Source organism: Amblyomma maculatum, chromosome 1, assembly GCF_055883805.1.
Source record: "Amblyomma maculatum isolate TAMU_Amacu chromosome 1, ASM5588380v1, whole genome shotgun sequence".
Classification (NCBI taxonomy): Eukaryota; Metazoa; Arthropoda; class Arachnida; order Ixodida; family Ixodidae; genus Amblyomma; species Amblyomma maculatum.
In genome coordinates this window covers 302,262,834-302,276,414 of record NC_139344.1, presented here as the reverse complement: position 1 = coordinate 302,276,414, position 13,581 = coordinate 302,262,834, and the positions used below count along the sequence as shown (strand labels likewise).

The window sequence follows — 13,581 nt, the reverse complement described above, 5'->3', positions numbered from 1 at the left end:
ACTAGTCTGACGCTTTTGTTCACTGAGGGGCGCCTCCAGCGTCTGTAAATAAAACGCATGCATGACTGGGCTAGTCAGTGTTGTTTTCCCTCTTGGCTGGGAAATGTTCCCGGCCCGGATTATCTCAACTGGCGACGAGCGATAAACCATGGTCACGTCCGCGTTATCCGCCACCCCGGATCAACCATGTCTGCTCTCTGGAAGCTGGAACCATTCGAAGCGGGTACGTCGGACTGGACCGAGCATCGTGAACGAGTGGAACTGTACTTCGCAGCGAACGGCAGCGGAATCAACGATGTCACAATGCAGACTCTGCTGCTGGAAACGGCAAATTTCGAATTTGAGACCGCAAAGAATACCTTAATTGCCGTGGAGGCTGCACGGAGGGATTCCCGTGCATTATGTACTCAGCTACCCCAAGCAACACCAGTACAATCCGAGGAGTCTGCGACTGTTGTGAAAACCAAGCACCAGGCAAGTGGGTCTTGTTTCCGCTGTCGGGGGAATCATCGGGCACCCCAATGTCGTCACGTGAGCACCGTTTGCTTCAAGTGCGAGCAGAGAGGACATCTGGCCAGAGTATGCCAGTCAAGCATGTCACAGGCTGCAAAAACGAGGTTCCGGAATGGACCAAAATTTGTCCACAACCTGGACGACGAGCTGGCGGCGACGGAATACAGGCCGGAGAAGGAGGGAGCGTACGACCTATGGACGCTTCAAGCGGACGGGCCAGAGCCAATGCATGTTGAAGTTTCCATAAATGGGGTGACTTTGGACATGGGGCTTGATACCGGTGCCAGTGTGTCAACTATCAGCGAGAGAAAGTTTATGCAGCTATTTCCCTCGGCAATACTGGAGACAGCTCCGCTTCGAGAAGTTCAGCTCAGAGAATTTTTCGGCGACACGAAGCCGGTGGTAGGAAAGTTCATGGCAACTGTGAAGCTCGGCAAGAACGAATGCGTGCTGCCTTTGTTAGTCGTGAACAGCCCGGGCCCAACGCTGTTCGGAAGAAGCTGGGTGAAGGAATTTCAGCTCAGAATCGGCAAGCCAGAAACAGTCAATCTGGCGACGTCCGTAGAAGAAGTGATGAGTCAATTCCATGAAGTATTTTCGGAGGGACTGGGCACCCATGAAGGCGTGACCTCCCAAATTACCGTACAAGAGGTAGCACGCTCGCGCTACGAGACAGAGTTGCTGAGGAATTGCAGAGGATGGAGCGTGAGAGAATCATCCACCCTGTAAAGACGTCCGAATGGGCCACGCCCATTGTTCCCGTAGTAAAGCGGGATGGCCGCGTTCGCCTGTGCGGTGACTTCATGATGACAGTCAACCCAGTGACGGTGCTTCAATCGTACCCAATCCCTCGCATGGAGAAGCGGTTTGCAAGGCTAATGGGGAGCGCTAAGTTAACAAAGCTCGACCTGAGAGACTCATACCAGCAGGTGCACAAAGACTTGTACCTGTTCACCAGACTTCCGTTCAGGGTGTCATCAGCCCCTTCTTTATTTCAACACGAGGTGGAGAACCTTCTGCACAATCTTGACCACGTCACGGTATACTCTGACGATATACTGGTGACCGGCGCCAACGACAGTGACCATTGGGCTAATGTGTGCAGAATCATGGAGCGACTGAGGAGAGCTGGGCTGAGGCTGAAGCTCTCTAAATGAGAGTTCATGGTACCAAGGGTGGAGTGTCTGGAGCACATCATCAGTGCAGCCGGTCTTCAACGAACCCAACCAAGGCCCCCGAAGCCGTGCTGGCAGCACAAGTGCCTCGGAATGCGAAAGAGCTACACAGCTACTTGGGCCTGATCAACTTTTATAGACGGTTCATGCCAAAGCTGTCTAGTGTGTTGCACCCCCTGAACTGCTTGCTGGGGTCAGGGGCCCAGTGGTGCTGGACGTCTGAGGAGGAGCAAGCTTTCCAGAAAAGCAAGGAGCTGCTTACGTCCACTTGAGTTTTAGCACATTTTGACCCTGCAAGACCAACTGTGCTGATCACAGATACCTCACCTTATGGGCTGGGGGCAATCTTGGCACAGCACGAGACATCGGGGGATTTTGGATTGGAAAACATTTATTGTCAGCAATGAGCGATTTGTGGGCGCTACACTTAGATGGCCTCAAGACCGTTGCTCTCGGCGACCTTTTGAGCCCACTCAGTAGCCCGAACTTGCGTTAACGGGTCTGAGCTGGCCAGTATAGCCTCCCACCGCTCAAAAGAAGGGACTGATAGTAGGTCCGCTGGCGGCGACGCTTTTTTGCAGCTCCATAATATGTGATCATATCCTGCTATTTCGCCGCAGTGTTTACAATTTGAATTGTATTGTGCTGGATACATGTGCGCTAATTTAGAAGGGCTGAAGAAGGCACGCGTCTGGAGCCGACGCCAGATTACTTCTTGCCATTTGTCTAGTTTCTTGTCTGGTGGAGGATATATCCGCCTTTCTAGTTTAAAGTGATTAGTGTAGTCATGAAATGAGATTAGTGCATCTCTCGAGAAATTGGGGGAATCAACCTGGCTCACTGCTCGGCTGACATAACCTCGAGCTATACTGTGAGCCAACTCGTTTCCTTTGTTCCCCGAGTGTGCCGGCACCCATATTAATTCCACCTCTTTTTGGTTCCAGACTTTATATCTTAAAATTCGCTCTGTCTCTTTGGAGATCATGCCCCTCGCAAAATTGTTTATAGCAGATTTAGAGTCTCTAATTATGGTAACCGCTTTGGTGCTGACCATCGCCATGGCGATAGCCGCCTCCTCCGCTGTCCCTGAGTAGTTTGTTTTTATTGAACCTGCCATTAATGTTTTACCCGAGTCGTTCACGCCCACGATAGCAAAAGAGTTGCCTCCTTTGTATTCCGCCGCGTCTACACATAAACAGTGTATTTAGAGCCTTCTAACTTGGCTTCAAGGGCCTTTGCTCTTGCTTTCTCCTGCCTTCATGAAAAGCAGGGTGCATGTTTTTTGGTAGTGGTTTAATAGTAAGTGCGTTCCTGACTTCAGTCGGCAGTTTTACTTGTGCATTTCTTTCCGGGATTCTATCTTGTAGTCCTAATTTACCCAGGATTTTCCATCCTGTGGATGTGGTGGCAAACCTCTTTAGCTGTGTTATTATATGTGCCTCGCATAGTTCCATGGTGTTATTGTAGACCCCCAGTTTAAGAGGTCTTTCCGTAGGGGTGCAGTGGGGTAGCCCCAGTGCTGCTTTATATGCCTGCCTTATGATCGTTTCAATTTTGTTCTTTTCTGCCACCCCTAGCTTGAGGTAGGGGATGGTGTACACTAATCTGCTTATCACAAAAGCATGAACAATTCGGCACAAATCTTTCTCTTTGACCCCGCGTCTTTTGTTTGCTATTCGCCTTATCAACCTGGTTGTCATGTTAATTGTTGACTTAAGTCGATTTATTATTTCTGTGTTCTTTCCATTTTCTTGTATTATCAGTCCTAAGACCCTGATTTTGTCCACTCTGGTTATCGGTGTGCCATTTAATTCCACCAAAATGTCTTCAGCGTTGATATTGCGTTTTTTTGTTCCTCTGATTACCAGAAGTTCCGATTTGCTTGGTGAGCATTTCAGCCCTGCCCATTCCGCATATTCTTCAACAATGTCGATTGCTTGTTGAAGATTTTCTTCTATTTCCCCATCGTTGCCTGTGCATGTCCATAACATGACATCATCAGCATATAGCGTATGTTTTACCGCCTTTTACAGTTTTCAGTAATGGTGGGAGGTTCTTTAACGCTAGGTTGAAGAAGAAAGGAGAAAGAACTGAGCCCTGAGGGGTACCCTTGTCTTCTAGCTTAATTGTTTCAGACCTGATGTCTCCAAGGCTTATTTCTGCTGTTCTTTCGGTTAGAAAATCCCTAACGTAATCGTAAATCCTCTTGCCGGGGGCAATTTCCTCCAGATTATTTAATATGGCTTCGTGTTTGACATTATCAAAGGCTTTCTGTAGATCAAGGCCAAGTACAGTTTTTGTGCCCCCTTTATTGGGCGCGTCAATTATGTCTGCTTTGAGTTGAATCATTACATCCTGCGTGGACAGCTTGCTCCTGAAACCTAGCATTGTTTCAGAAAATACCTCCCTTTCCTCTGCATACTCCTGAAGTCGGTTTAGTATTACATGCTCCATCAGCTTCCCTAGGGACGATGTTAGCGATATCGGCCTGAGGTTGCCTACTTCAAGTTTCTTCCCAGGCTTCGGAATGAAGACCACTTTAGCATGTTTCCACTCTGAAGGCATTCTACCTCGTTTCCATACCCCACTAAGAAAGTCTGAGTGCTGTGACTGATACTAAATCTAGGTTTCTCAGCATTTTATTGCTGATCCCATCTGCTCCCGCAGCTGATGTGGTTCTTAGCTGACTCATTGCTCTCCATACCTCCGCTATTGATATGTCTATCTAGCTCTGTGTTCTCTGGTCCTCGATATGGTGCAGATGAACCCCCTTTGCACGTATTAAGGTATCTGCTCTTCAATTCCTCTGTGAGATCTTCAGCCGTGCCCTGGTATTTATGAACCAATCTTTTCAGCTGTCCTTGAGCGGCGGTCTTAGTTTGTCCTGGATCTAGCAAGTGGCGAAGAAGTTGCCACGTGTTTTTACACCCAAGTTTCCCATTCAATTCATCGCAAATCTGCCCCCAGTGTTGACTCTGAAGTTCGTTCACGTATTCTTCGATCTGTCCTTCAAGTGTAGATATTCGCTTCTTTAGCCTTCTATTGCGCCTCTGCTTTTTCCATCTTTTCCTAAGGCTCTCGTGGGCTTCCCACATGTGGGCCAATCTCGAATCTGTAATATCATTTCTGGCGGTTGGGATCTCTTTAGTGTGTGTGTGTGTTTACATCACTTTTGAGTCGTTCAACCCATTGATTTAGATTCACGATCTCCCTCGGAGCGGTTCTATCCCCGACTTTTCTAAGAGTATCCCAATCTGTCAGCTTCTTTTTGTGCAGCATCCCCTTCAGCGGTCTGGTATGTATTTCAATCTCTATAATATAGTCATCACTACCTAAGGTGTGCCCTGTGTTTGACCACTTCTCGCCCAGAGTAAAGTCTGGGGACGTGTCTACACTGATGCTGTTGCCTATCCTTGTGGGGTCTTGTGGGTTGTTTAGTATTGTTAGTCTTAAGTGTTGAATTTCCATCCATAGTTTGTTTCCTTTGGGGGAGGTCATCCTATATCCCCAAGCCGGATGCGGGGCATTGAAGTCCCCAGTGATTATTAGCCCTTTCCTGTCAGCTAGTCTTATGGCTTTCCGTAAAAGATCTGCCAGCCTTGCCCCTCGGTTTTTGGGCGAGTTGTATGTATTCAGAATAAAGAGACTGTTGTCTCCCTTTGTGTTTGGGATTAGTTCAATCATTACATAGTCTTCACTCGTGTTTTCGAGTTCGTGTTGTATTGCTGTCAAATTTATCTGCACTAACGTAGCCGTGAACGACCTAGGTTTATGGCCCCTTTGTAATTCTAGCAGGGTATACGCGGTGTAGCGGGTTATTTTTACTGTGCCGCTTGCTTCTTTGTAGCGTGATTACATCGGGTGTGTTTTCAATTTTTTGAATGTGTGCCTGCAGGTTCCCTCTCTTCGAGTGGAAACCTCTGCAGTTCCACTGCCATATTTTAATTTGGTGGTGAGGGGCCATGATGTCCTAGGACTGTTGCTGCGGTGGCAGCTGAGGGAGGGCGTTGCCGGCAACTGGGGGAAGCCTTGCTTCTATGGTCGTTAGGCGTTCCATAATTTGCTGGAAGCAAATCATTGTTTGTTCTCTGACCATGACGAATTCCGCCATATGATTATCTACCTGCTCGGTTAGTTTGTCAACTCTAGCCGAAACTGCATCTATTCTGGCATCTTGAGCTCCTGCCCGCTTCATGAGTACATTCATGTCCAACCTAAGCTTGCTGTAAGTCGGGGTCGATGCTTCCTCATTCGAATTTTCTGCCACCTTTTTGGGCTTGCTGTCTTCTGTGTTTTCCTCTCTGGGTAGAGGTCTTTTCGCGGGAACTCGGGTGTCCGTCTCCATTGATTTTTCGTTATGTAAAATTTCGTTAGTATTACATGAAGACGATTGACTAGTGCTTTGTGAATTCTGAATAGGTGACTTGTCGGGGGAGGAGCGTCCCCTTGCTTTTGCGTCTCGAAGTTTGGTGGCTGCAGAAAGGAACTACAGCCAGTTGGACAAGGAAGCGCATGCACTCGTGTCTGGGGTCACAAAATTCAGACAGTACTTGTGGGGTCGACCGTTCGAAGCAGTCACTGACCATAAGCCACTACTAGATTCGCTCGCAGCAGACAGACTTGTCCCGGAGTCCTGCTCACCCAGGGTGCTACGATGGGCCATGCTGTTGTCTGGGTACCGATATACACTAAGCTACAGCTGCAATAGCTAATACTCATTTTGACCAGCACAAGAGGCGCCTGTACACATGGACTTCACCAGACGGTCTGTACAGGAATCAGATTGATTATATTCTTTGCCGGCAGAGATGGAGAAGTGCTATAGAAGCAGTAAAACCAAGGCCTGGGGCCGATTGTGGCACCGATCATCAGCTTCTTGTTGCCAAATTTAAGCTTCGATTGAGGAAAATGCAGAAAACTAGAAGGCCTTCCAGGTATGATCTGGATCAAATTCCATCAGAATATGCTGTGGAAGTGAGGAATCGATTTCAAGAATTAGATCTAGAAGACAGAGAGCCTGAAGAGATGTGGACTGATGTTCGTGATATAATACAAGTTGCTACTAAGGTAGTTCCAAAGCAAAAGAAATGCAAGAAAGCAAACTGGTTATCTGAAGAGGCTTTGCAAATAGCTGAGGAAAGGAGGATGGCAAAAGTTATGGGGGAAAAAGAAAGATACAAGGCTCTCAATGCGGATTTTCAGAAAATAGCAAGAAGAGATAAGAATGCCTTCCTGACCATACAGTACCAAGCAGTTGAGGACAATAGCCAATTGAGGAACACAAGAGCTCTGTATAAGACAATCAAAGATATCAAAGGAAGCTTCTGTGCTAAACTGGGCGTGATAAAGGACAAACAAGGCAGAGACCTCACTGAAGCCTCAGAGATAAAGAAGAGATGGCAGGAATGCACAGAAGAACTGTACAAGAAGGACCCAGATGTGCAAACCCAACATAAGACTGTTGTGATTACTGATCTCGAGCCGGGCATCCTGAAGAGTGAAGTTGAATGGGCCTTAGCCAGCCTTGCTAAGAACAAAGCTAGCGGAATTGATGGCATTCCAGCTGAGTTGCTTCAAAACGTCAACCATGACGACGCTGTTAACATTCTGTATACATTATGTCAGCAAATTTGGACAACCCTGCAGTGGCCATAGGATTGGAGGAGGTCAGTTTACATCCCCATTCCAAAGAAAGGCAGTGCCAAAGATTGTTCCAACTACCGCACGATCGCACTTATTTCGAATGCTAGCAAGGTGATGTTGAAAATCCTTAAAGGTAGGCTGCAGCAGTATGTGGACCGCGAGCTTCCGGACGTGCAAACTGGGTTTCGCAAGGGCAGAGGAACTAGGGACCAGATTGCCAGCCTTCGCTGGATCATGGAAAAAGCAAGAGAGTTCCAGAAACCCATCTACTTCTGCTTTATTGATTATGTGAAAGCGTTTGACTGCGTAGATCACAGCAGATTGTGGCAAGCTCTCCAAGAGATGGGAGTTCCAATTCACCTCATCTGTCTCCTCAGGAACCTGTATGAAGGGCAAGAGGCCACAGTCAGAACTGGGCATGGTCTCACTGATTGGTTTCAGATTAAGAAAGGAGTGAGACAAGGCTGCATACTGTCGCCCTGCCTATTTAACCTATATGCCGAGTGCATCATGAGGAAGGCCGGTCTGGACGAGTCTTCAGCTGGAGTGAAGATTGCTGGGAAACGTATCAACAACCTTAGATATGCGGATGATACCACTTTAATGGCAGAAAGTGAAGTGGAACTCAAGAGACTTCCGATGCGCGTACAAGAAGAGAGTGAGAAGCTTGGGCTTAAACTGAACATTAAAAAGACAAAGATCATGGCGTCTTGCCCTATCAAGTCCTGTAGCATCAAGGGACAAGAAGTGGAAGCTGTGACAGATGTTCTCTTCTTGGGCTCCAAGATTACCCTGGAAGGAGACTGCAGCCATAAAATTAGGAGACGCCTGCTTCTGGGAAAGAGAGCCATGGCTAGCCTTGACCGCCTAGTAAAGAGCAGAGACATTAGTCTGCCAACCAAGATCCGTATAACTCGTGTTATGGTTTTCCAGTTGTGATGTATGGATGCGAGAGTTGGACTGTGAAGACGGTTGACCGCCGAAGAATTGACGCGTTTGAATTGTGGTGCTGGCGGAGACTCTTGAGACCTTTCTTGGACAGCCAGAAGATCAAATCAGTCGATATTGTAGACCATAAACCCCGACTGCTCATTGGAGGGTCAAATTCTAAAGTTAAAGAGCTCAGCTACTTTGGTCATCTGATGAGAAGAGAGGAATCGCTGGAGAAAGATTTGATGTTGGGAAAGGTTGAGGGTCACCGGAGAAGGGGTAGGCAGCGAACGCGATGGTTAGATGGCATCCTCGAGGCGCTGCAGATGAAGTTATGTGATGTTAAGAAGATAGTGAGAGACCGGAAAGCGTGGTGTGATATGGTCCATAGGGTCACGAAGAGTCGGACACGACTGAACTGAACTGACAGGTCTGGTAGCCAAATAACACATGCAGATGAACTGAGTCACCTGCAACTTCCCACAACGAAGTTTCCCGTGGACTGCCCTGCGGACGTTATCATGCTGGCGGGAGTATACCAGCGAGTGCTGTCGTACGCTGCTGTTGCCGACGCCACTGGCCGGGAGTGGTTTCACGAGTGAGGGAAGCCTAGTGGACTGGCTGCCAGCTGGGCACGGGACTTGAGGGGAAACCCCATGAAACACAGTTCTCCGAGATGAATGTGCAAGGGACCTGTGTGCTCTGGGGCAACCGTGTGTTGATTCCTGCGTCACTCTAGGGCGACGTCTTGAGGCTGCTTCATGAGGGCCATCCAGAGATATCCAAGATGAAAGCTGTAGCACGGAGCCACGTATGGTGGCCTGCAATGGATGAAAATATTGTTGCTGTCGTCCAGGGGTGCCCCACGTGAAAGGAGCAGCAGAGAGCGTCACTGCCAATACCCGTCATGCCTTGGCCGTTCCCGGACAGACCCAGGTCAATCAATGCTTCATGTGGATATTGGATGGAAAAACAGCGCGACAGACGAACACCACAGCAAAGGAACACAAGACGAGCACTGTGGACTATGCTGGGCCATACTGGAACACTTAATTTTTTATTGCAGTGGATGCATATTCTAAAAGAATTGAGGTGTTCCCAGTTTCCTCGCCATCTGCGGAAGCCACCATTACGTGCTTGAGAGTCATGTTCGCGAACCAGGGGTTACCCGACATTGTGGTGTCTGACAATGAGCCAGCGTTTATTAGTGACATGTATGCAACATTCTTGAAGAATGCTGGTACCGCAGTACCATCCAGCGTCTAATGGCGCAGCAAAACGTGCCGTTCAGACCGTAAAGTGGAAATTGCAGAAGGCTGGTTCTGGGGACCTTCAGGCACAAATTGCATGCTTCTTGCCGACTCATCGATCGACTCCACATGAAGTCACGCGATGCAGTCCTGCAGAGCTACTGCTTGGACGAAAACGACGACTGCAATGGACACTGCTCCGACCAGATCTGAGGGCCACCGTACAGCAAAAACAGCTCAAGCAGAAGATTAGATGCAAGCAGTGAATGAAACCTCAGATTCAGGAACTGCCTGGGAATCAGGTATTCTCCAGAAACTTTCGGCCAGGGCCTGCATGGGTACCGGCTGTAGTCACAGCTCAGCGAACGTTTTCATCGGAACTTCAACTGGCAGACAGACGACGCTAGACGCGCCATCATGATCATCTCCGGCAGGCAAAGCCGCTACCCCAGGTTGAGCATAATCAACTGTCCAGCATAGTCACGGACCCTGGCGTTCCTAGGCCCAGTCCTAACATATCCAAGCCGGCAGAGCAGGTTGTGGCACCTGACTTGTCAGACCAGAGTTCCGGAATCTCCTGTCCGGGTGTTTCAACTGAGGAGCCAGGGCAGCCAAGGGCTGTAGGAGGTACATCGTTCACATCGTTCCCTTGTCAAACACCTGTCACCACCCGACGGGGCACCAGGGTTCGTTGGCCTGTACAGCGCTATAGCCCATAACTCAAGTGCTGCCCTTATTACACTTAATCACGTTATAGTTGGGCAACAATGCAAACACGGGGGCCAGTTGGCTGATCATACTGGGGAATACTGCGCTACTTGATAGACAGAGACAAGTGAAAGACGACACACGAATGAGGCTTAGGGTTAGGCTTAGGCTTAGGAATGAGACTTAGGCTTTTATTAACTTAGAGTGGGAGGGGTGTGACGTTTCTGTTCACTGAGGGGCACCACCGTGCCGGTCTGCGTCGGTAAATAAAAAGGCACGCATGACTGGGCTAGTCAGTGCGTGATATGCCCTCGACTAGCGTGTTGTTCTTCACTCTTAGCCAGGAAATGTTCCCGGCCCGGATTATCTTAGTCGACACTAAAGCCTTTGGTTTGGTTTATGAGGGTTTAACGTCCCAAAACGACTCAGGCTATGAGAGATGCCATAGTGGAGAAAAATTTGTCACCACCTGGGGTTCTAAACTGACATCGCACACGGGCGCCATGCTTTTCGCCTCCATCGAAAAGCGGCCGCCGGGATTCGATACAGTCGAGCACCCTAACCACTACGCCACCACAGCAGGTACTAAAGCCTAGAGCTACATCAACAGATATGCCTTGTACCAAGAGAAAGTTTCCCAAATGGATATAGCTGAACTTTTTTTTTGCAAAAATAAAAAAAGCACACTTATCTATACAATGCACTTATGAACTGCCTAGAAGGGCCTTACTTCCTATCGCGTTGCAACATTCTCTAAAAAAAAAAAAAAATACTTACCGACATCTGGCACACACAAAGCATTTTTGGTGATACGTGTTCCCCAAAGCAGTCACCACTTCACCCTCAACAAATTGGCCACAACCTGCACACTTGGTGCCAAACATCTTCTGATAGTCTCCCGTGCAGTAGTATTTGCCATCTCTGAAGAAGAATCCTCCTTGGGCCAGTGAGCTGGTACAAACTGCAGGAGAAGTCTTGGTTAGGAAGCCCCAAACTAGTGTTACTAAAAAATAAAAAAGTGGACATCCTCAAAACAGCAAAGAAAAAAAAAATGTATTGATTAACATAGTTTACAGGTAATGACTCTTGCTTAGTGAACAAAAAACAGCAAGCCATGACAACAAGCATGAGCCCAAACTACCCATTCGTGACAAAAGCAGATTACTGAAAAAGCATTATGATGTACAGAGCTATTTAAAATGAAAGGGAACAATCAGTTCTAAAGTAAAATATGACAGATATTATATGCAAGGGTTAACAAACAGGAAAATGTGTGCTTGTCACATATAATTATGAAATAATCGTTCATTGAATGCTCAAACTTTATCTCCCTTCATACCAAGCAGCACTGTACACCCTGCGACAGCTGGTACAACAAGCAGCACCTGTGAGAATTAATACTGTGCAACCCCGACTCAGAAAAGACAATAGGTGCTTGGTTGGATTTTGCCTTTATTATTATTAGAAAATGCTTATAAAAAGAACGGTACAAGCAAGAACCCAAATAATGGCAATTCGGTGTAAATATTGGTCAGTGCACAGAGGCTTTTCTCCAGCATCTTGTGCTGCCAAGATTGCCAAACTCCCATGCTCTTTATCTGCTATGTTCAAAGCCCTTTGTTCTATACGCAGAAGACAGTTATAGGGGGTTTTATGGCCCATAAGTAACTGTGGCGATCATGCGCCAAACACAAGGTTAGATGATCCATTATGTTAAGTGCCTAGATGTTATATTAGTTAGTCATATGGATACAGAGGAGAAAGTAATTCATAACTGGCACAGACTGCCTGCCCCATAAATCCGTAAAACCATGAAACCCGAAATAAACTGAAGGTTCATGAGACTACAGCACAGGCTGAAAACAAGAATTCTCCGCTGTTGCACAGCAGCAAAGGAGAGGCAGAGCACATCTCAGCCAAGCAGATAGCATTGTGCTTATAAAATGTAGTCAAGATTTCCAGCCAATTTATGCTGTCAAGAACCAGCCACCAGCGACACCACCACATTGTATTAATGAAAGTAACGACCAGGTGTGGCCCAGTAGAACAAGAAGCACTTTCATAGATGCAAGTCAAGTGGAAAAAAGTATGCTTGAGGAAAGGGAGTGTACTCAGCACTCTGCTCATTTAGGAACATTTTTCTCATGACGACATGCAAGACATCATAGAGATTCGCAGGTATTTTTCATTGTTTACAACGAGGTGTCTCAGGGTACTTTTAGGCAGGCACCCACTGGCTGAAACCATAACCTGCTTAATGTGATGACAGTCTGACATGTAGGCAACTTTGCTAACAGAAAAGCAGCCCATTTCATCCTATTTCCAGAATGCAAGGCCCACACTTACCAGCACACTTGAAGCACTCAATGTGAAAATAGCGATCCTGAACACGAAGTGCATTCCCTGAGCATTTCTTCTTGCAAAGCTCACAAACCACTTTTCCTGTAAAAGAGAACAGGTGCATTAAAGTGACCTGCTAGCTTGTCAAAGTCGTTAAATAAGCTCCTCTTTCCAGTCAGCAAGCTCTAAACAAAGAAAGTGATGGTAACTGTAATCGTATCCTGCTGTAACCAAAATGTTACACTGCGAGAAAAATGTAGTACACATCTACATGCCATTGCTAGTTTCGTCATCTTTCTTTTTTCCAGCCTAAGCACAAATTTTGAACCAGCATAATGACCAGACCTGAGGAGCTCCGGATCTTTGGCTTATTATAGGTGAACAGGTCAGATGTATGATCCACCGCGTTTCAAACGAATGGGGCAGGGACGCACTTCGGCTTGCTCATGCCTCTGAAACCAACAGGAGCATATACTCCGTGCCGTACCTACGCACCACTAAACAACTAGGATGGTCACAAGAATCGCCCAATTGCCAACTCTAATGCCCACGCTAGGGGTCAATAACTCCTACCAGCAGCTAAGAGAGGCTCACCTCATGACACACGACTCACAGACTAGACTGCTTACATATACAACACAAATGCACACCAGAGATGACATTTTAGTTACCGGAGCTGCGGCATCACAAGCTCTGGGTCCAACCACTCCCTCGAAATATGGATAAGTAAACTCGGGCATTCTGGTCACTCAAAGGTGTCTATTAAGTGGCAGGACCGTTGCGCTCTGGATCCTATACGGCGGCAGGACTGCAATGTGAACAAGCTTTTCTATTGAGCTCGAAATTCTGCGCAGGTCACCATTGCACTGGGCGCCTCTCACCCAAATTGGAGAGTAATTATTACAGACTAGCAACGAGCCTGTGAGCATTATATGGCTGGCGAGGTCTCACAGTCTACCACCTCCTAAACCAGGCTTAGAGAGAATTAGATCCCTCTCCCAACCACATCGTTTGGAGTCCGG

General features: G+C 47.4%; 1 protein-coding gene across 6 annotated transcripts in view; it reads right to left on the bottom strand.

Moving 5' to 3' along the window:
- The window catches only part of Unc-115a (actin binding LIM protein Uncoordinated 115a), a 265,949-nt gene that overhangs the window by 222,214 nt on the left and 30,154 nt on the right, over positions 1 to 13,581 (bottom strand). For all 6 annotated transcript variants that reach the window (XM_084577455.1, XM_084576663.1, XM_084575542.1 and 3 more), the window contains exons 2-3: positions 12,566 to 12,661; positions 10,997 to 11,180 (exon numbers count right to left, since the gene is read on the bottom strand). In XM_084577455.1, the coding sequence (XP_084433581.1) occupies positions 10,997 to 11,180; positions 12,566 to 12,661 (280 nt within the window). The remainder of the gene's footprint in view (positions 1 to 10,996; positions 11,181 to 12,565; positions 12,662 to 13,581) is intronic.